Raw genomic sequence first — 21633 nt, 5'->3', positions numbered from 1 at the left:
TTTCAAGCTCCATGTCTCACTCATTTCGTGGATTGGAGTACAAAACAATAACTTTCATGACATTCATTAATCATGTGCAGACCCCATCCTAGCTGGGAACTAATACATTTTGAAAACACGCATGCACTGATTCTGAGTAACTCTTCATGCCACTGATTGCTAGCCTAGGTATCTTACTACTTAAAGCTGTTGTTATTCAACAGTAAAGACATATACAACCATAGTGTTCATATTCAAACATCCATTTCCATTAGGCATCATATATTTGAAAAATTCTACTCACCTGGCTTCTCATAAGGAAACACAATTTGTAAGATGAATCAAAAGAAAACAAAAGAATTATGGCTTCAACTCGCTTGAAGGCTTGAACCAGCTGCTACGTGCCAAAACCAGGTCCACGCAGACTGATTTAACCATGGCCACTCCAATTAGAGAACAAAGATGCCCATTGGGCATCAACAGAGCCCTCCCATTACAGTTTTTTTCCCACAGCAAAATTATAATGTGGCACATAACCAGCGTTCAAAATATGGCTTCTCATAGAACGATTCCCTTTTATCGATGGATCGAGAGGAACAACATTCAACTAAATTAGTGAACTCTCTATAAGCACAAATGTGCGTGCGCAGCCTTAATAAGGCCCTTCCAGTTCTGCACTAAACATTTTCTTCACAGAAGAATTAGGATATGAAACATCTAAGTGTCGAAATCATCTACTCAATGGAAATGACATCAAAATTCTTTCATCCCTTGGACAAGAATGACATCGAAATTCAGCTATTTAACACTGTTACCAGTTGCTAGCAAGTTACCAGAGACCACAATCGATGCATATGAGACACAATTTACATGAAACATCCTACAGCAGAAACCAGAATAGCCCATCCCTATACATACCCAGAACGGGTGCCTTTATATCCGGTGTAGTCATGAAATAATCCGAAGCCATAATCCTATTGAGCCTCTCTCTCAATGCTGCATCTGCAATTCAAGATCAAGACACTAACATAAGAATCTTAGGAACATATCCATAATCTATCTAGAAAAATGCCGGTGCACTTGGTAGCTAAGTCGTTAATCATGGGTTCCATGAGCTTGCAGGGACCGCACCACGATGTCGTGAAATCAACAACTATCTACACCTCTCGGGAAATTATTGACATATATCAGAATCAGCAAAACATTAACCACACAGAATGAAGCAAAGGCCGTGGAGTGATAATTTTTTCGGACATGCAGCTGCCAAAGTTGTGACAACTTTCTATAATGTGAGTATAGTTATATAAAATTCAATACTCTTTCGGCTGTGAAACTTCGAAAATAAACTATCACAAACTGTTCTATAGTATAAGCTTGTTAGTAGAAGACAAGATAGCGTACAATATATATGGTAACAAGAAAAACCGAACCGACAAGATCAACGTATATTCGAGAAATGTCATATATAGTTATGTATATACCAGCTTGGTGGTCCCTTTGGAGGCATCAAACCGTGCCTTCCAACGAGCCGAGGAATGGAATTCGATGACCCGAGAGGTCTTCCCAATGGAAGAGCCATAGGCAAAGGTGTGCTTGTTGTAGCCATTGCTGGTGGCGTGGCCGGTTGATGCTTTTGCTCCCATACTTCTTTGTTTGTCAATCTCTCTTTTCAGAAAGAAACTGAAGAATGTGTAGTATAGAAGTCGAGAGAATGGTTTGGGTTTGAATTTGAGAAGCTTGTGAGAATTTATAGGCTGATAATGTTAAAGTGGAATTTTAGTTTAATGATTTTTGTAAATAAAGGTATATATTCTCCGGAATACGTACACAACCGCTGACCCCAGCTGCAAAACGGGTTACATTAGCTATTTTTCCTTTACGGCCAGTCAGTCAGATGATATCCGAATCAGCTTGCATGCATCATGCTAGATATTAATGCAGCTTTTCAATTGAGTTAAAAGTAGGACATTCACACTCGGTTTAGCCACTGGGATAAATCTCCAGGTAGATTTCCGGAGTGTTCGACATATATGATGATGATCTTTGAGTATACACAAAATCTAGTTTAATAGGGGGCGAAATAAGAAAATAGAGGAGAAACAAATTCAACCCTTCAATCGAAATTGAGCTAAGCCACTGATTAAAGTATTTTCAGACTTTTCTACTTTTGTATTCCTTTGTTTTCTTTCATATGGATGGCTCGTTGGTTCTGATTAGGCCTCGATTATTTTAATTAAAAGCAATTATATGTCCTTGAGGATAAAAATTTCTACAGAAATCTTTTGAGGATATGTATAGAATCAACTAAAACGCGTCTTTTGTTAAAGAAGAAATACCATAATTCGTTGAATTACAATTGTTTGTTATCAATTTATCATTTTTTTTGGTGAATTAATTTATCATTTTATAATGCATTCGACAGTACCAATCACAATTGAAGGCATACATATCGTGTGGCAAGCTCGGGTCAAAAGGGACTAACAACTCTGCCATTCATATGTGCATATTTAACACGAGTTTAAATCTAATACGCGATGCAATACATCCATTTATATTATCGTTTTCCCGTTATATGTTTCCCGAAGTGAGATAATCTTTTATGGTGCAGATACGGAGCTGAATCTACGCATCAGCGGAGTCGGGCAATCACTTGGGGGGGATCGATTCGGCTGGCGTAAAGCTCAGACAAGAAAGCTTTCGAATGTCAGCAGAATATAAATGATTGATGAATTCTATTGTTAGTGGGTGGTCTTTACCTATAATATATAATTTTGAGACCCGCTGGAAGTAATAGATGTCAGCGCAAGCCAATGTTAAATAGGAATTAATTCCAACTAATCGACTGAGAAATACCTCATAGAAATATAGAATCGTTGCTGCCATAAACCTAGTAAGACAGCAAAGGAACATTTTTTTTTTCTCAACATCAGAATCTGGTGATAGGTAAATGGCAGCGAGTTTATTTGCGGCTCGAATTCTTCTCGTGCAGGAGGAATCCTCACTCCAACGCACCTAATAAACACGCTTCGATCGAGTTCATGCGACAAGAAAATGACCTGTGCAAATTGAACGATGTCGGCATTCCTTTATTATACGTAATATTCAGGTCAGGACATTCACAATTAATTACTTCGATACTCTTACCTCGCACGCAGCGTCTACAGGCCCAGCGCAATGCCGATGTCGCTATTAGCTTCAGATGGAAAGTTCTGAGGTGGATTGTTCATCTCATGTCAAATCCAAAATACCTTGTTCTGAATCGGCTAGAAAATGGCCCGACGTCACGATATTACCTACGGCAAATGTCTTCGCTGGGAACCGATTCCTCCTAATTCCATTACTTTGCCATTGAATCGCCGTTTTAATTTCCGGGGGCCGAAGACATCAGCAACTTTGACAACGAAAAAGAGAGAATCCGATTCAAACTCCAAACTGGTTATTGCAGGCCCCACCCTCAACGATTAAAATGAAGCATCCCCTCTTGCCGCAGTGTTTACTAGGGGTATGCATGGATACCGGGTATACTCGAAATCAGTTGGAATCTACCTGTTAGGGTAGGGTCCAGGTAACTCTAATTGAAAATAAGGTAGGGTCTAAATAATAATTTAAGGAACCGGTGAAAATAGGTTCCTGTTCCGATTCCAACATACGGGGTACCCACGAAACCAGTACTCGATACCTATATTTTTTCTAAAAAAAATTATTTTATATTTACATAATTTTCTAGGTGTGATGCAGTAGCTCCAAAATTTTAAAGAGAACTTATTTGCTTCATCTACTAAGAAGAGCTGCATCATCATTTTATTGTTAAATAGCTACATAATTTTTTAGTTGCGTATTTGCTTTGTCTATTATATAATCTTAAAGATAACTACATAATCCTTTGGTTCTGTGGATATATGCGATCCGACTAATCTATGTCAACATTTATTTGTTTTGAGTAATTGTGAATGAGATCTTTTCTATTTTAGTTATTTATTTCATTTATTGTGCTTGAAGAGAAAAAAAAATTACAGGTTCCAACATGATACCCGAAACCTATAATATAATTTAGGTTCCGGGTAGGTTCCAGTTCCAGGTTACAACATGGTAGAGTTCGGTTCCAAAATTTTGGAACTTATCCCCTACAGGGTAGGGTCTGGATATTATAAAAAAAATAGGATATCCGAATCTGCACACCCCCAGTGTTTACTGGCCACAACCTTTCCAAGTAAACAGAAAAAGCAAACATTTTTGTTGAGGAAATTGACATTCTGTTAATAATCACAATTGAAATCTGAATCTGTGTTCTGCAGAAATCCACCAGGCATTTACTCAATACAATCACTCGAAAACTCTCTCAGTCCGATCGATGTAGAAGCATTCCTGAACGCAGAATCGAGTATAATAGGTGATTGTTGCTAGTCATACAAGATTCATGCCGATGAAACTGCTCTTGGTTTTAGCTCAATGTAACCTTTCACGCTTGGTCGGGACAAGATTCTCCCGCAGTAGACTCGACAGCAGTTAATGGCTGGTGTCCTTTAAGAATAATAACCTCTGACTTCAATTAAAGCATATGATCAGAATGCAGAAACAAGCATCAAGGTTTAGGGGCAAAGGCTTTACGTTAAATGTGTTACCATAAAAAATATATTTTTTAAAAAGAAAAGGTAGACAATAAAATGGTAAAGAGGGGGCGGCACTTGCAGTTATATTCCCATTACTTTTTAGCCGCGATGCGCCGAAAAATTTCATGGTTATCGAGTTCCAGTGCATCAATGTTTGCCTCAATTTGTTTGTTTTGAGGAACACTTGACTGCTGCACAGACTTATTTTCCTTCTTTTTTTCCTTAATCCAATTCCACTCTTATCTTCCGTGAACTTCACATCTCTGCTAATGATCACTTTTCTTGTCAATGGCTGATAAATTCCATATGCCTTTGACTGCAAACTGTATCCAATGAAGATCCCAGCCTCTGCCTTTTGATCTAGCTTGTCTCTCTTCACCTTACGAACATGTGAGTAACATAAACAGCCAAAAACTTTCAGGTTCCTCAATGATGGTTTTAACTCCATGCCAAGCCTCCACTGCTGTCTTCTTCTCCAATGCCTTAATCGGCAATCTATTCAACAAAAAAAACTGTTGTGTTTGCAGCCTCAGCTCAAAACTTCTTTGGGAGTTCCTTTTCTGCACCAAGCAACGTGCCATCTTCGTAGTACTCCTGTTCTTTCTCTCACTAACCCATTATGTTGAGGTGAGTATGGCACAGTAAACTGATGATTAATGCCTGCTCCTTCACATATTGCCTTGAACCTGGTTGATGTATACTCGCTGCCATTGTTTGATCTTAAACTTTAGGAAAATTTCATCAACCTCTGACTTGGCCTTCATGAAGTAGATCCAGCACATCCTGCTAAAATCATCAATAAAGATGATGAAATATATGCTTGCATTCAAAGACTCTTCAAGCAAAGGGCCACACACATAGTGTGTATCAATTGGAGTTTGTTAACAGCTCTCCAGTTTGATCTTTTGAAGGGTAGCCTTGTTTGCTTCCCCAACTGACAAGTCCCACGGTCACTTATCTGTTTCTGCAGCATTGGGAGCCCCAACACCATCTCATTCTTCTATAGGAACTCCACTGCTTTGCAGTGAAAATGTCCTAGCCTTTTATGCCAAATCTCTCCTTCCTCCACTTGACTTTGCATTGCAACATGCTCCTTGCCCATTGGATTGAACTAGAAGCACTTTTCCTTCATGGGATTTCTGAACAGCATCTGTTCATCTGCTGCTATAATGCATTCCTTCTTCTCAAACACTACTTTGAACTCTTTTTCAACTAACTAATCAACACTTAGTAAGTTTTGGTCAATTTGAGGCACAAACAACACCTCAGTGATTAGCCTAGCACCATCTGGCCCTTCTAACAGAACATTTCCTTTCCTTCAACAAAAATATACTCACCATTTCCTATTCTGACTTTAGACTCCACAGATTTATCAAGCTCACAGAACAACCTTTCATTACTAATCAGATGACCTGTGCAACCACTATCAACTAACCAACCATCTCTAATTGCATTTGAAGTAAAACAAGAAGCAACAAACAATCGTTCTATCTCTTGATTTGATGCACTATTTGCCTCACCAGGTTGTCTATTATTCTTCTCCTTGCATATAACATCAGCATGGCCAAGCTTGCCACACTTCCTGCACTTGATATTTGGTGCTGACAAGGAACTGGATTCCACTTCCTTTCTTGATTTCCAGTGCTGGTACCTTACTTCTTTGGTGGTCCATAGCTTGGTTTCTTCTGCTGTTGTCACTTCTTCCCTTTCTTTTCAAGATTAAATTTCATTTTGCCCTGCAGTGCTCCTTCAACTGATGCTTTACTTTTCTGTTGGATAAATTTTTAAATAAAATGGGCCTAATTCGGACTCGAGCCCATATGCAACCCAGAAACTTAAGCCAATGGGTTACTGGGCCTTTGTCTTTTATGAACTTCCCCATTTTTTTCTTTTCAACCGATGTGAGACATTGTGTCCTCTCACATCACCACTTTTTCTCCAACATCCCGCCCTCATGTGGTATCGTGTCGTCTTACACGAGCCACGTGACCTTAATCAATCGACGGGACTTCGATGTCTCGACATCGGACACAACGGGTGCCTGCTCGAGGCGCACGTTACGCTTACACTCGAGCCTACGGGTCACACAGACCCACGCATACATGCGCACCTCACGGCACAAAGCCACCCTACACACCCAGGACTATAACCATGGGCTCTGATACCAGTTGAATAAATTTTTAAATAAAATGGGCCTAATTCGGACTCGAGCCCATATGCAACCCAAAAACTTAAGCCAATGGGTTATTGGGCCTTTGTCTTTTATAAACTTCCCCATTTTTTCTTTTCAACCGATGTGGGACATTGTGTCCTCTCACACCACCACTTTTTCTCCAACATTTTCATCATGCTTCTCTGCTCTTGAGCCTGTAGTGCATTAAGGACCTCAGCAAGCTTGATGTCTGAAAGCTCCTTAGTATTCTCCAGTAAGGCTATGGCTGCCTCAAATCTTTATGGCACAGAAACAAGAATCTTCTGCACCAACCTGTCATCTTTAATGTTTACTCCTAGCACCCTGATCTTGTTTGCAATTTCCACAAGCCTATCTACAAACTCCTTCACAGTTTCTCTCTCTCCCATCTGCAGCCTTTCAAACTCTCTCAGCAAATTTATCTTCTCATCACCTTCATATTCTTCATTCAAGTAATCCCAAATGGATTTTGCAGATTCAAGCCTCATAATTCTTGTGAAAATGGTTGGTGACACAGTAGCATACATGCACGATTTTGCCTTAGCCTTCCTAGTCACACTCTCCTTGTGGTACCTGATTTGGTTAATGATGGGGTTGGTAGGTAGATCAGTAACTTCATAGTCATCTTCCACTGCCTCCCATAAATCTGCACCTTCCATGAATGCCCGAACCTTCACTGCCCAAGCTTGATAGTTTTTGTTGGAGAAAAAGTGGTGATGTGAGAGGACACAAATCCCACATCGGTTGAAAAGAAAAAAATGGGGAAGTTTATAAAAGACAAAGGGCCAGTAACCCATTGGCTTAAGCTTTTGAGTTGCATATGGGCTCGAGTCCGAATTAGGTCCATTTTAATTTAAAAATTTATCCAACTGGTATCAGAGCAAAAGTGGTAGATAACATACCAGTAAGAGGGACCAGGTCATTGAATGAAGTGTATCAAAGGTGCAATGTAGCTGTCTTTGAACCTGGAAATTTCGAGGAAGCAAAAGAAGACAGGAGATGAGAAGATCAGAGGTATGAAAGTTCTTAATCTGATGAGAGAGTTTGAACGGTTGCAGATGAATGAAGGGGAAACGGTGAAACAGTTTGCAGATAAACTTGTGGAAATTGCAAATAAGATAATGGTGTTGGGAACTGAGTTGAGTGATGAAAGGTTGGTGCAGAAACTGCTTGTCTCAGTACCAGAAAGGTATGAAGCAACTATTGCTTCATTAGAGAATACGAAGGAACTATCATAATTGAAGTTTGCTGAGGTTATGAGTGCTTTGCAAGCACCAGAACAAAGGGAAGAAGGCTTATCAACCGAGAATGCAAGTGAAGCACATATGGTGGCTGCTAAGAGAGTCATCGGATATCTGAAAGGGACATCTTCCTATGGTTGGAAATTCTGCAGAAGCTCTACCCTCAAGCTACATGGTTTCTCTGATAGTGACTGGGTAGGATCATTGGATGACATGAGGAGCACCTCTGGCTATTGTTTTTCTCTTGGTTCTGCTTGTTTTTTGTGGAGCTCTAAGAAGCAGAAAGTGGTGGCTCAGTCAACAGCAGAAGCTGAATTTATTGCAGCCACAGCAGCAACAAACCAGGCAATCTGGCTGAGAAAGTTGACGACTGACTTAGGGATGGGTTCTGACCATGAAACTGAGATATTTGTTGACAACCAGGCTGCTCTTGCCATCTCTCAAAATCCAGTTTTCCATGGGAAAACAAAGCACTTCAAGTTGAAGTTATACTATCGCAGGGAAGTACATCAAAGTGGTGAGATCAAGCTTGTTTATTGCATGACAGAAGATCAAATGGCTGATTTATTCACCAAGTCATTTCATGTGGGAAGATTTGAGCACCTAAGAAGGATGGTTGGAGTGTGTATCAGTACCTAATCCAAGGAGGAGTGTTGGAGATGTGGATCAGCTACTGTTTAATTTACCCGTGTATTAGTTTGTGTCTTTAAGACTTATGTTGTCTGTCTTGTGTTGTTGATTAACTGTAATTTAGCAGTTAAGTTAGACAGGTTATATTTTGAATTTCAAATGTTCTCCAGTGGGAAACGGTTATCTTCAATCAGTTATGGCTTTATATGTAAGGGTCAATGATGTAAGTTATAGTGTTATGTGTTAATGAAGTCTTTTTCTTTCTCAATCCTCTTCTGTCCATCTCTCTGCTGTTCTGTATGTGCGTGAGTGCAGTTCTGCAACAACTTGCAGACAAGATTGCATATACTGAGTGAAAGTGAGAGTTTTTTTGTTATGCAATACTTGCAGACTTTAATGGGCCGTTTGGATTCACGGTTAACTTTGATTTTAATTGTGGAAAAAGACAAATGAGATGTGATTATAAATTTGACTTGGGAAATGTGTGTTTTTGTTGTGTAGTGTGTTGAGTTAAAATTAAAGTTAAAATTTTTTTCTTGGGAAATGTATGTTTTTGTTTGTGTAATGTGTTGAGTTAAAGTTAAAGTTAAAATTAAAAAATTTTAACTTGCAATCCAAACAGACCCTAAGAAACTATTGAATCAGTGAGTTTAGGAAGCATCAGTTTTCTCCATCAAACACGGGTGGTGTAATGGTAGAGAAACAGTTGTTGATGCAGAAGCTTTCATATTCAACATGCTTGCTGTCGAGCAGTTACAAACACCGGACTGACCAGTGTTTCACAGATCCCTCAAGATCCTTTAAGGCTCTGATACCACTGTTATTCTCCTTACTCACTCAAACTAATCAACACTCAAAAGCATTATGCAATGAAATCTGCAGAATTGGACAGTACAAAAGAAAGCAAATACCCAAAGAGAGTGAGGGAGAAAGATGACAACTTCCAAATACATAAACTGTCAGTTATAGCCCTTTTTAATAAAAGTATATCAAATAACTGCAAGAGAAATAACTGCCTCCTACACTGAAATTCGAAATTCAACTCTATTTGTAACTCTAATAAAAGGGACTAACAACTCTGCCATTCATCTGTGCATATTTAACACGAGTTTAAATCTAATACGCGATGGAATCCATCCATTTATATTATCATTTTCCAGTTATATGTTTCCTGAAGTGAGATAATCTTTTATGGTCCGGAGACGGAGCTCAATCTACGCATCAGCCGAGTCGGGCAATCACTTTTGGAGGGATCAATTCAGCTGGCGCTAACCTCAGACGAGAAAGCTTTCGAATGGCAGCAGAGCATTTGGCCAAAAAAGAAATGACGAATTCTATTGTTAGTGGGTAGTTGGCTGAGAAAAACAACGTAGAAATATAGAATCGATGCTGCCATAAAGCTAGTAAGCCAGCAAAGGAACAATTTTTTGTCTCAACATCAGAATCTGGTGACAGGTAAATGGCAGTGAGTTTATTTCGGCTCGAATTCTTCTCGTACAGGAGGAATCCTCACTCCAACCCACCTAATAAACATGCTTCGATCAAATTCATACGACAAGAAAAGGAAATGACCTGTGCAAATTGAACGATGTTGGCATTCATTTGTTGTACATAATATTCAGGTCAGGACATTCGCGATTAATTATTTTCAATACTCTTACCTCACACGCGGCATCCACAGGCCAACCCTCAACAATTAAAATGGAGCATCCCCTCTTGCCGTAGTGTTTACTGGCGACAACCTTTTCAAGTAAACAGAAATGGAAAACATTTTTGCTGAGGAAATTGACATTCTGTTAATAATCACAGTCGAAATCCGAATCTGTGTTCTTCAGAAATTTCACCAGGCGTTTACTCAATACAATCACTTGAAAACTCTCCGTGTCGAATCGATGTAGAAGCATTCCTAAATGCGGAATTGAGTATAATAGGTGACTGTTGCTAGTCATACAAGATCATGCCAATGAAAATGCTCTTGGTTTTAGCTCAATGTAACCTTTCACGCTCGGTCGGGACAAGATTCTCCTGCAGTTGATTCGATTAAAGCATATGATCAGAATGCAGAAACAAGCATCAAGGTTAAGGGGCAAGGGCTTTAAGTTAAATGTGTTACCACAAAAAATATATTTTTTAAAAGAAAAGGTAGACAATAAAATGGTAAAAAGTGGGCGGCAGTTGCAGTTATATTCCCCTTCTCATGTGCTTTGTACTTTATAACTTTTAGGCTTTTATCCTTGCCGATACGCCGAAAAATTTCATGGTTATTGTGCCAAGTTAGATCGATTTGTTCAGCGGTTCAATCTGAATCTGTTTCGATATCATTGTATTGAAATGTTCGTTTTCCTGTTCTCGAGATAGTCCACAGTTTGAACTCGCGATCAATCCTGAGGGACCACTCGCACTAGCCATTCCATAGATCAACCAAACTTGATTGGTTGCTAAGAGACATGGCAACTCATGGAATAATTAAGAAACGTCCAAAGTTCACTACAAACAAAATGTTATTGCATAATACTCCTATTCTTTGGTGATGAATAGTCTTTAGCTGGACGACCGAAAATACCCGAGATGGCCAACCCAACCCTGCCGAGACAGCTGCAATGAGACTCCCCTACTCAAACCGCATGTCTAATAGCACGAGGCTACTCTTACATTGGCACCGTCATGGCCACCTCGGGCCGCTGCCCCTCCCCGGTGGAAAACGTAAAGGACAGCAGCTCTGAGACAATTTGTATCCAACAGATGCAGCTAGGAGCCTAGAACCGCAGCTTGGTTTATTTGAATGATTCTTCCTTTCGATTCTCAAAGTAAATATAGTGCGCTCTCTTATGGTGTCGAACAAATGGTCGATTCGGCGACCCATTTTGTTTTATCGTATTTCATTATTTTCCCCTTCTGTGGTTGCAACATATATCACATAATACAATAATTATATCTACTTGGGATAAAATTTCATTTGCAAACTTGAAAACTAACATAAATTACGTATGTAATCGCAAGACATCTCGAAGAAACTTCTTTTATTATCGACTGAAACAAAGTTTTCAAACTCGAATCCATCGATTACAAACGCAACCTGTCATCGCATGTAATTTCTTGACATAGCTCCGGTAGCATCTCTTAATTCCAATGCTCAAGCTAGATTTAACATTCATGAATCACAACATTACTTTGAGGCTGGAAATGCCGAAAGACCCTTATTAGTTCGTCTGGATCGAGATTATTGTTGTTGAGATCATAATTCAAATCAGTTGCGATGAAGCTCGATCTTCTTCTGGAGCTCATCCTTCTTGGCGCCCACGACTTTGTCAACTACTATCCCATTCTTTATCAGCAAAAATGTGGGCATGGCTTCTACTCCGAATGTCTTCGCCACATCCTGTTTTAATAAGACAGAAAGAAATCAACAAAGACGCTAGCAGAAACATATATGTTTCCACTTCCTAGAAATTGTAGATAAATGATTGTACCTCCAGCTCGTCCACATCAATCTTGATGAACTCGATGTCGGTGCACTTGGTAGCTAAGTCATTAATCATGGGTTCCATGAGCTTGCAGGGACCGCACCACGATGCCGTGAAATCCACGACCATCTACACCTCTCAGGAAATTATTGACATATATCAGAATCAGCAAAAAATTAACTACACAGAATGAAGCAAAGGTCGTGGAGAGATAATTTTTCCGGTCACGCGGCTGCCAAAGTCGCGCCAACTTTCTATAATGCACGTATACTTATATAAAATTCGATACTCTTTCAGCTGTGAAGCTTTGAAAATAAACTATCACAAACTGTTCTATGGTATAAGCTTGTCAGCAGAAGACGACATAGCATACAATATATATGGTGACAAGAAAGGAAACCGAACTGATAAGATCAACATATATACGAGAAAGGTTATATATGGTTACGTGTATACCAGCTTGGTGGTCCCTTTGGAGGCATCGAAATGTGCCTTCCAACGAGCCGAGGAATGGAATTCAATGACCTGAGAGGCCTTCCCATGGGAAGAGCCATAGACGAAGGTGTGCTTGTTGTAGCCATTGCTGGTGGCGTGGTCGGTTGATGCGTTTGCTCCCATACTTCTTTGTTTGTCACTCTCTCTTTTCAGAAAGAAACAGATGAATGTATAGTATAGAAGTCGAGAGAATGGCTTGGGTTTGAATTTGAGAAGCTTGTGAGAATTTATAGGGCTGATAAAGTCGAAAATTGGAGTTTTATTTTAATGATTTTTGTAAATAAAGGCATATATTCTCTGGAATACGTATATATATCCGCAGACCCCAGTAGAGCGTCGACCTACGATTTGCACTTTTGTTGCACTACGTAGCTGCTAAACGGGTTATATTAGCTATTTTTCCTTTACGGCCAGTCAGATGATAGCCGAATCAGCTTGCATGCGTCATGCTAGATATTAATCCAGCTTTTCAATTGAGTTAAAAGTTGGACATTCACCCTCGGTTTAGCCACCGGGATAAATCTCCAGGTTGATTCCCGGAGTGCTCGACATATATGATGATGATCTTTGAGTACACACAAAATCTAGTTTAATGGGGGGTCGAAAGGGACTCACAACTCTGCCATTCATCTGTGCATATTTAACACGAGTTTAAATCTAAGACACGATGGAATCCATCCATTTATATTATCGTTTTCCCGTTATATGTTCCAGAAGTGAGATAATCTTTTATGGTCCAGATACGGCGCTGAATCTACACATCAGCCGAGTCGGGCAATCACCTGAGGGGGATCGATTCTAATTCTATTGTTAGTGGGTGGACTTTACTTGTAATATATAATTTTTAGACCCGTTGGAAGCAATAGATGTCAGCGCAAGCCAATGCTAAACAGGAATTAATTCCAACTAATAGGCTAAGAAATACCTCGTAAAAATATAGAATCGATGCTGCCATCAAGCTAGTAAGACAGCAAAGGAACAATTTTTTTGTCTCAACATCACAATCTGGTGACAGGTAAATGGCAACGAGTTTATTTGCGGCTCGAATTCTTCTCGTACAGGAGGAATCCTCACTCCAACCCACCTAATAAACGCGCTGCAATTGAATTCATACGACAAGAAAAGTAAATGACCTGTGCAAATTGGACGATGTCAGCATTCCTTTGTTGTATGTAATATTCGGGTCAGGACATTCAGGACATTCACGATTAATTATTTCGATACTCTTAGCTCACGCGCGGCGTCTACAGGACACCGATGTCGCTATTGGCTTCAGATGGAAAGTTCTGTGGTACAACCGACGTGGATTGTTCATCTCATGTCAAATCCAAAATGCCTTGTGCTGAATCGACTAGAAAATGTCCCGACTTCACGTATATTACCTACGGCAATTGTCTTCGTTGTGAACCAATTCCTCCTAATTACCGGGGGGCGAAGACATCAGCAAATTTGACAATGAAAAAGAGAGAATCCGATTCAAACTCCAAAGTGGTTATCGCAGCCCACACCCTCAACAACCTTTTCAAGTAACAGAAAAGGCAAATATTTTTGCTGAGATTTATTCCGTTTAGTTTCGCAATCGGATTTTAAGATTTTAATTCTAACTTTAACTCTACTCACTACACAACAAAAATTAACTCTTCAAAATAAAAAATGTGAGCCTCATACATAAATCCACATACAACTCTATTATACTCAATTCAATTTTTAATATTAAATTCTCTTAATTATTCATTACTTTTTTACACTTTTTCTTATAATTCAACAACACAATCATACAACCCAATTAAAATCAAAACTCAACTCAACTCAACTTTAAAACCAAACATACCTAACATTCTGTTAATAATCACAATCGAAGTCCGAATCTATGCTCTGCAGAAATCCACCAGGCGTTTACTCAATACAATTACTTGAAAGCTCTCTCTGTCAAATCCATGTAGAAGCATTCCTAAATGCGGAATCTGAGTATAATTGGTGATTGTTGCTAGTCATACAAGATTCATGCCGATGAAACTGCTCTTGGTTTTAGTTCAATGTAACTTTTCACGCTCGGTCGAGACAAGATTCTCCCGCAGACAAGATTAACTCGCACTAGCAGTTAATGGCTGGCGTCCATTAAGAATAATAACATCTGACTTCAATTTAAAAGAAATGCAGAAACGAGCATCAAGGTTTAGGGGCAAGGGCTTTAAGTTAAATGTGTTACCATAAAAAATATATTTTTTAAAAGAAAAGGTAGACAATAAAATGGTAAAGAGTGGGCGGCACTTGCAGTTATATTCCATTCTCATGTGCTTTGTACTTAAAGAACTTTTAGCCTCGCCGAGGCGCCGAAAAACCTCGTGGTTATTGTGCCAAATTAGATCGATTTGTACGGCGGGGTCAATCCGAATCTGTTTCGATATCATTGTATTGAAATGTTCGTTTTCCTGTTCCCGAGATAGTCCACAGTTAGAACTCTCGATCAATCCTGAGGGACCACTCGCACTAGCCATTCCATAGATCAACCAAACTTGATTGGTTACTAAGAGACATGGCAACTCATGGAATAAATAAGAAACGTCCAAAGTACACTATAAGCAAAATGTTCTTGCATAATGCCATAATCTATTCTTTGGTGATGAATAGTCTTTAGCTGGACCACCGAAAATACCCGAGAAGGCCAACCCAATCCTGCCGAGACAGCTGCAATGAGACTCCCCTACTCAAACCGCATGTCTAATATCACGAGGCTACTCCTACATCAGCACCATCATGGCCACCTCGGGGCGCTGCCCTTCCCGGAGGCTGGTGATTGTAGGAATAGCCACCCCCTCTACCGCTGCCTCCTCTTCCTCAATTGTTGTTATAGTAGTTCCTCGGGTAATGATCGCGCAGTATGAACCATTTTGGTGGGGCCCACCACCTCTTCCCCCAGTTCGACCGCCACGACCATTAGAATAGTAGCTGCCACCTCAACGACCACCGCCCCTGCCTCCCCCTCGGCCTCCTGTTCGGCTCGTGTAGTTCCTTGGAGGGGAATATTGGTGATCCTTCGACTCTCTTCTCTTTGATTAGGTTCCACTTCTTCAAACTGTGAGTAGACAGTTTCTTGTTGATCCGAGTATTCTGGAGGGTTTTTGTAAACGGCTTCGTCCCGCATAATTGCATGCTTCACACAGTCACTATCATGAAAACCGTTCAGACAATGAGCCAATAGAGCAAATGGCAAACTAAAAGCACCTTCTTAGGGTCCTCGGTAGGACTAGGCTGCAAATCACCTTCTTCGTACTTTTGAAACTCAATGGCCGTTTCATCCTGAGAATACAGGCTGAGAGTCTAATCTCCATACACATCCTTGATATTGAAGGTACAAGCATAATAACAGGAAAAGCAAAACCCATACTCGTCCCAGAAAGAAACCTTTATGAAGTTTACCAACGAGGGAGAACCTCAGCACATATAAGCGAGAATGTAACACACTCGTATGAAGATGTCAGAAATGTAGATTACATTGATGTAACATATCCATCCATACACATCTGGGGATGTAACATAAGCTCGAATGAAGCACAAGTATAGATCCCCAGGTTGAGTGTTCAGTGGCAACAGCAAAAAATTTAAAAATGTTAAATGACCACTTTTCATGCTCCGTGTCTCACTCATTTCGCGGATTGGAATACAAAACAATAACTTTCATGACATTCATTAATCGTGTGCAGACCCCATCCTAGCAGGGAACTAAAATACATTTTGAAAATACACATGCACTGATTCTGAGTAACTCTTCATGCCACTGATTAGCATGGCCAAGCTTGCCACACTTCCTGCACTCGATATTTGGTCTCCTCCAACACTTGAAATGTGGATGGTTTTTGCCGCAGCGCTAACAAGGAACTGGATTTCACTTCCTTTCTTGATTTTCAATGCTGGTACCTTCCTGCTTTGGTCGTCCATAGCATGGTTTCTTCTGTTGTTGCCACTTATTCCCTTTCTCTTCAGGATTAAATTTCATTTTGGCCTGTAGTGCTCCTTCAACTGATGCATTTCTTCTCATCATGCTTCTATGTTCTTGAGCCTGCAATGCACTGAGGACCTCAGCAAGCTTGCTGTCTGAAAGCTCCTTAGTGTTCTCCAGTGAGGCTATGGTTGCCTCAAATCTTTCTGGCACAGAAATCAGAATTTTCCGTACTAATCTGTCATCTTTACTGTCTGTTCCTAGCACCCTGATTTTTTTTGCAATTTCCACAAGCCTATCTACAAACTCATTCACAGTTTCGCTCTCCCCCATCTGTAGCCTTTCAAACTCTCTCAGCAAATTTAACACTTTCATACCTCTGATCTTCTCATCACCTTCACATTCTTCTTTCAAGTAATCCCAAATGGCTTTTGCAGATCCAAGTCTCATAATTCTTGTGAAAATGGTCGGTGACATAGCAGCATACATGCACGGATTTGCCTTAGCCTTCCAGGTCAATCTCTCCTTGCGGTACCCGATATGGTTAATGGTGGGGTTGGCAGGTAGATCAGCAACTTCATAGTTATCTTCCACTGCCTCCCATAAATCTGCACTTTCCATGAATGCTTGAAACTTCACAGCCCAAGCTTGATAGTTTTCTCCATCAAACACAGGTGGTGTAATGGTTGAGAAACCAGTTGTTGATATAGAAGCTTCCATCTTCAACATGCTTGTTGTTGAGCAGTTATAAACATCAGACTGACCACCTCTTCACAGATCCCTAGATCCTTTAAGGCTTCGATACCACTATTATTCCTCACACTCACTCAAATTGATCAACACCCACGAGCATTATGCAGTGAAATCTGCAGAACTGCAGAATTGGACAGTACAAAAGATAGCAAATACCCAAAGAGAGTGAGGGAGAAAGATGACAAACTTCATACACAAACTGTCAGTTACAGCCCCTTTTTAATAAAAGTACATCAAATAACTGTAAGAGAAATAACTGCCTCCTACACCAAAATTCGAAATTCAAACATAATAACCTAAACAACTGATGCGGCAGAAGAAGCAGCAAATCGGTACCTTGAAAAAAATAGGTTCTGACGACCCTGTTTCGAGGGAAACAACTCATGCCCCTGGCGATGAAAACACGAGATTTTGGCCGAATACTATCGTTTATGGGTCTCAAACAGGCAATTTTATATTATTTAGGGCATTTTTTGCTATTTTAGAAAATAGTTTATTTTAAAGAATATTTTATTTTTTTCATTATATTTTCGTTTTCTCTATTTAAACGATATAAGCCCTAGGGCTAAGACAATTTTTTTTTTCGGATTATCAATAAAGTCTTGGAGCTACCGTGCTCTTTCGCCCAATCTCGGATTTGATTCGAGTTTGATGTCTATTTCCTTGTATTCGTAGAATCAATAGGATGTAGAAGGTTGTTGTCTGGTATTCATGCGCGAATTAACAGATCGAAATTTGTTCCGCTGCATCAACAACTATCTATCTTGTCTTCTAGGAAAAAGTTAACTAACTACCAGGCTAACACAATGACATTCAAAACGTAAAGGACAGCAACTCTGAGACAACTTGTATCCAACAGAAGCAGCTAGAAGCCTAGAACCGCAGCTTGGTTTATTTTAATGATTCTTCCTTTCGATTCTCAACGGAAATATAGTGCGCTCTCTTCTGGTGTCGAACAAATGGTTGGTTCGGCGACCCATTTTGTTTTATCGTATTTCATTCTTTTCCCCTTCTGTGGTTGCAACATATAGCACATAATACAAGAATTATATCTACTTGGGATAAAATTTCATTTGCAAACTTGAAAACTAACATAACTTACGTATGTAATAGCAAGACATCTCGAAGAAACTTCTTTTATTATCAACTGAAACAAAGTATTCAAACTCGAATCCATTGATTACAAACGCAACCTGTCATCGCATGTAATTTCTTGACATAGCACAGGTAGCATCTCTTGATGCCAATGCTCAAGCTAGATTTAACATTCACGAATCACAACATTACTTTGAGGCTGGAAATGCCGAAAGACCCTTATTAGTTCGTCCGGATCGAGATTATTGTTGTTGAGATCATAATTCAAATCAGTTGTGATGAAGCTCGATCTTCTTCTGGAGCTCGTCCTTCTTGGCGCCCACGACTTTGTCAACTACTATCCCATTCTTTATCAGCAAAAATGTGGGCATGGCTTCTACCCCGAATGTCTTCGCCACATCCTGTTTTAATAAGACAGAAAGAAATCAACAAAGATGTTAGCAAAAACATATATGTTTCCACTTCCTAGAAATTGTAGATAAATGATCGTACCTCCAGCTCGTCCACATCAATCTTGATGAACTCGATGTCGGTGCACTTGGTAGCTAAGTCATTAATCATGGGTTCCATGAGCTTGCAGGGACCACACCACGATGCCGTGAAATCCACGACCATCTACACCTCTCAGGAAATTATTGACATATATCAGAATCAGCAAAACATTAACTACACAAAATGAAGCAAAGGTCGTGGAGAGATAATTTTTTCAGTCATGCGGCTGCCAAAGTCGTGACAACTTTCTATAATGCACGTATACTTATATAAAACTCGATACTCTTTCGGCTGTGAAGCTTTGAAAATAAATTATCACAAACTGTTCTATAGTATAAGCTTGTCAGCAGAAGACGACATAGCGTGCAATATATATGGTAACAAGAAAGGAAACCGAACCGATAAGATCAACATATATTCAACAAATGTTATATATGGTTATGTATATACCAGCTTGGAGGTCCCTTTGGAGGCATCGAAGTGTGCCTTCCAACGAGCTGAGGAATGAAATTCGATGACCTGAGAGGTCTTCCCATGGGAAGAGCCATAGACAAAGGTGTGCTTGTTGTAGCCATTGCTGGTGGCGTGGTCGGTTGATGCGTTTGCTCCCATACTTCTTTGTTTGTCACTCTCTCTTTTCAGAAAGAAACTGATGAATGTATAGTATAGAAGTTGAGAGAATGGCTTGGGTTTGAATTTGAGAAGCTTGTGAGAATTTATAGGCTGATAAAGTAGAAAATTGGAATTTTATTTTAATGATTTTTGTAAATAAAGGTATATATTCGCTGGAATATATATATATATATATATATATCTGCTGACCCCAGTAGGGGTTATATTAGCTATTTTTCCTTTACGGCCAGTCAGATATTAATCCAGCTTTTCAATTGAGTTAAAAGTAGGACATTCACACTCGGTTTAGCCACTAAGATAAATCTCCAGGTTGATTCCCGGAGTGCTCGACATATATGATGATGATCTTTGAGTATACACAAAATCTAGTTTAATAGGGGGCGAAATAAGAAAATAGAAGAGAAACAAATTCGACCCTTTAATCGAAATTGAGCTGCGCCACTGATTAAACAATTTTCAGGCTTTTCTACCTTTGTATTCCTTTGTTTTCTTTCTTGTGGATGGTTCCTTGTTTCTGATTAGGCCTCGATTATTTTAATTAAAAGCAATTATATGTACTAGAGGATATAATTGAATTAACGCGTCTTTTGTTAAAGAAGAAATACCATTATTCGTTGAATTACAATTGTTTGTTATTAATTCATCATTTTTTTTGGTGAATTAATTTATCATTTTATAATGCTTTCGACGGTACCAATCACAATTGAAAGCATATATATCGTGTGGCAAGCTCGGGTCAAAAGGGACTAACAACTCTGCCATTCATCTGCGCATATTTAACACGAGTTTAAATCTAATACGCGATGCAATACATCCATTGATATTTTCGTTTTACTGTTATATGTTCCCGAGGTGAGAATCTTTTATGGAATTAATTCCAACTAATAGGCTGAAAAATACCTCGTAGAAATATAGAACTGATGCTGCCATAAAGCTAGTAAGACAGCAAAGGAACAATTTTTTGTCACAACATCAGAATCTGGTGACAGGTAAATGGCGACGAGTTTATTTGCGATCTAATAGACACGCTAACAGGAGTCTTACAGGAGGAATCCTCACTCCAACCCACCTAATAGACACGCTTCGATCGAATTCATACGACAAGAAAAGGAAATGACCCGTGCAAATTGAACGATGTCGGCATTCCTTTGTTGTACGTAATATTTAGGTCAGGACATTCACGATTAATTATTTCGATACTCTTACATCACACGCGGTGTCTACAGGCCCAGTGCAATGTGGATGTCGCTATTGGCTTCGGACGGAAAGTTCTGAGTTACAACTGATGTGGATTGTTCATCTCATGTCAAATCCAAAATACCTTGTGCTGAATCGACTAGAAAATGGCCCGCCTTCACGTATATTACCTACGGCAAATGTCTTCATTGTGAACCAATTCCTCCTAATTCCATTACTTTGCCATTGAATCGCGGTTTTTAATTACCAGGGGCGAAGACATCAGCAATTTTGACAATGAAATGGAGAGAATCCGATTCAAACTCCAAACTGGTTATTGCAGCCCCCAACCTCAGCAATTAAAATGGAGCATCCCCTCATGCAGCGTTTCCTGGCGACAACCTTTTCAAGTAAACAGAAAAAGCAAACATTTTTGCTGAGGAAAACTGACCATTCTGTTAATAATCACAATCGAAATCCGAATCTGTGTGCTGCAGAAATCCACCAGGCATTTACTCAATACAATCACTCGGAAACTCTCTCTGTCGAATCGACGTAGAAGCATTCCTGAATGCAGAATCGTGTATAATAGGTGATTGTTGCTAGTCATACAAGATTCATGCCGATGAAACTGCTCTTGGTTTTAGCTCAATGTAACCTTTCACGCTCGGTCGGGACAAGATTCTCCCGCAGTAGACTCGACAGCAGTTAATGGCTGGTGTCCTTTAAGAATAATAACCTCTGACTTCAATTAAAGCATATGATCAGAATGCAGAAACAAGCATCAAGGTTTAGGGGCAAGGGCTTTAAGTTAAATGTGTTACCATAAAAAATATATTTTTTAAAAGAAAAGGTAGACAATAAAATTGTAAAGAGTGGGCGTCACTTGCAGTTATATTCCCATTCTCATGTGCTTTATACTTTAGAACTTTTA

At 39.6% G+C, this 21633-nt stretch overlaps 2 protein-coding genes across 2 annotated transcripts; both read right to left on the bottom strand.

The window, feature by feature from the left end:
• Positions 1-11654: 11654 nt before the first annotated feature.
• On the bottom strand, positions 11655-12802 carry LOC116210331 (thioredoxin H2-like). Its single transcript, XM_031544197.1, has 3 exons — positions 12572-12802; positions 12122-12244; positions 11655-12030 (listed from the first exon to the last, which is right to left on the bottom strand). The coding sequence occupies exons 1-3, from the start codon at positions 12731-12733 to the stop codon at positions 11899-11901; spliced, it is 417 nt and encodes a 138-aa protein (XP_031400057.1). The 5' UTR covers positions 12734-12802; the 3' UTR covers positions 11655-11898.
• A 5621-nt stretch (positions 12803-18423) lies between these two features.
• On the bottom strand, positions 18424-19538 carry LOC116212533 (thioredoxin H2-like). The gene is made up of 3 exons (XM_031547195.1): positions 19341-19538; positions 18891-19013; positions 18424-18799 (listed from the first exon to the last, which is right to left on the bottom strand). Exons 1-3 carry the CDS (start codon positions 19500-19502, stop codon positions 18668-18670), a joined length of 417 nt encoding a protein of 138 aa, XP_031403055.1. The 5' UTR covers positions 19503-19538; the 3' UTR covers positions 18424-18667.
• Between the last annotated feature and the right edge of the window lie 2095 nt (positions 19539-21633).

Source organism: Punica granatum, chromosome 6, assembly GCF_007655135.1.
Source record: "Punica granatum isolate Tunisia-2019 chromosome 6, ASM765513v2, whole genome shotgun sequence".
Taxonomy (NCBI): domain Eukaryota; kingdom Viridiplantae; phylum Streptophyta; class Magnoliopsida; order Myrtales; family Lythraceae; genus Punica; species Punica granatum.
Note: the sequence above shows the minus strand (reverse complement) of the source record. Positions and strands in the feature narration are given on the sequence as shown.

What these genes read in the sequence shown, in the direction of transcription:
- LOC116210331 (XM_031544197.1), bottom strand. Translation starts at nt 12,733, where the DNA reads ATGGGAGCAAACGCATCAACCGACCACGCCACCAGCAATGGCTACAAC. An exon ending in CCAAAGGGACCACCAAGCTG is followed by an intron (nt 12,245 to 12,571) that starts GTATACACGTAA and finishes TGAGAGGTGTAG; the next exon opens with ATGGTCGTGGATTTCACGGC. An exon ending in TTGATGTGGACGAGCTGGAG is followed by an intron (nt 12,031 to 12,121) that starts GTACAATCATTT and finishes TTATTAAAACAG; the next exon opens with GATGTGGCGAAGACATTCGG.
- LOC116212533 (XM_031547195.1), bottom strand. Translation starts at nt 19,502, where the DNA reads ATGGGAGCAAACGCATCAACCGACCACGCCACCAGCAATGGCTACAAC. An exon ending in CCAAAGGGACCTCCAAGCTG is followed by an intron (nt 19,014 to 19,340) that starts GTATATACATAA and finishes TGAGAGGTGTAG; the next exon opens with ATGGTCGTGGATTTCACGGC. An exon ending in TTGATGTGGACGAGCTGGAG is followed by an intron (nt 18,800 to 18,890) that starts GTACGATCATTT and finishes TTATTAAAACAG; the next exon opens with GATGTGGCGAAGACATTCGG.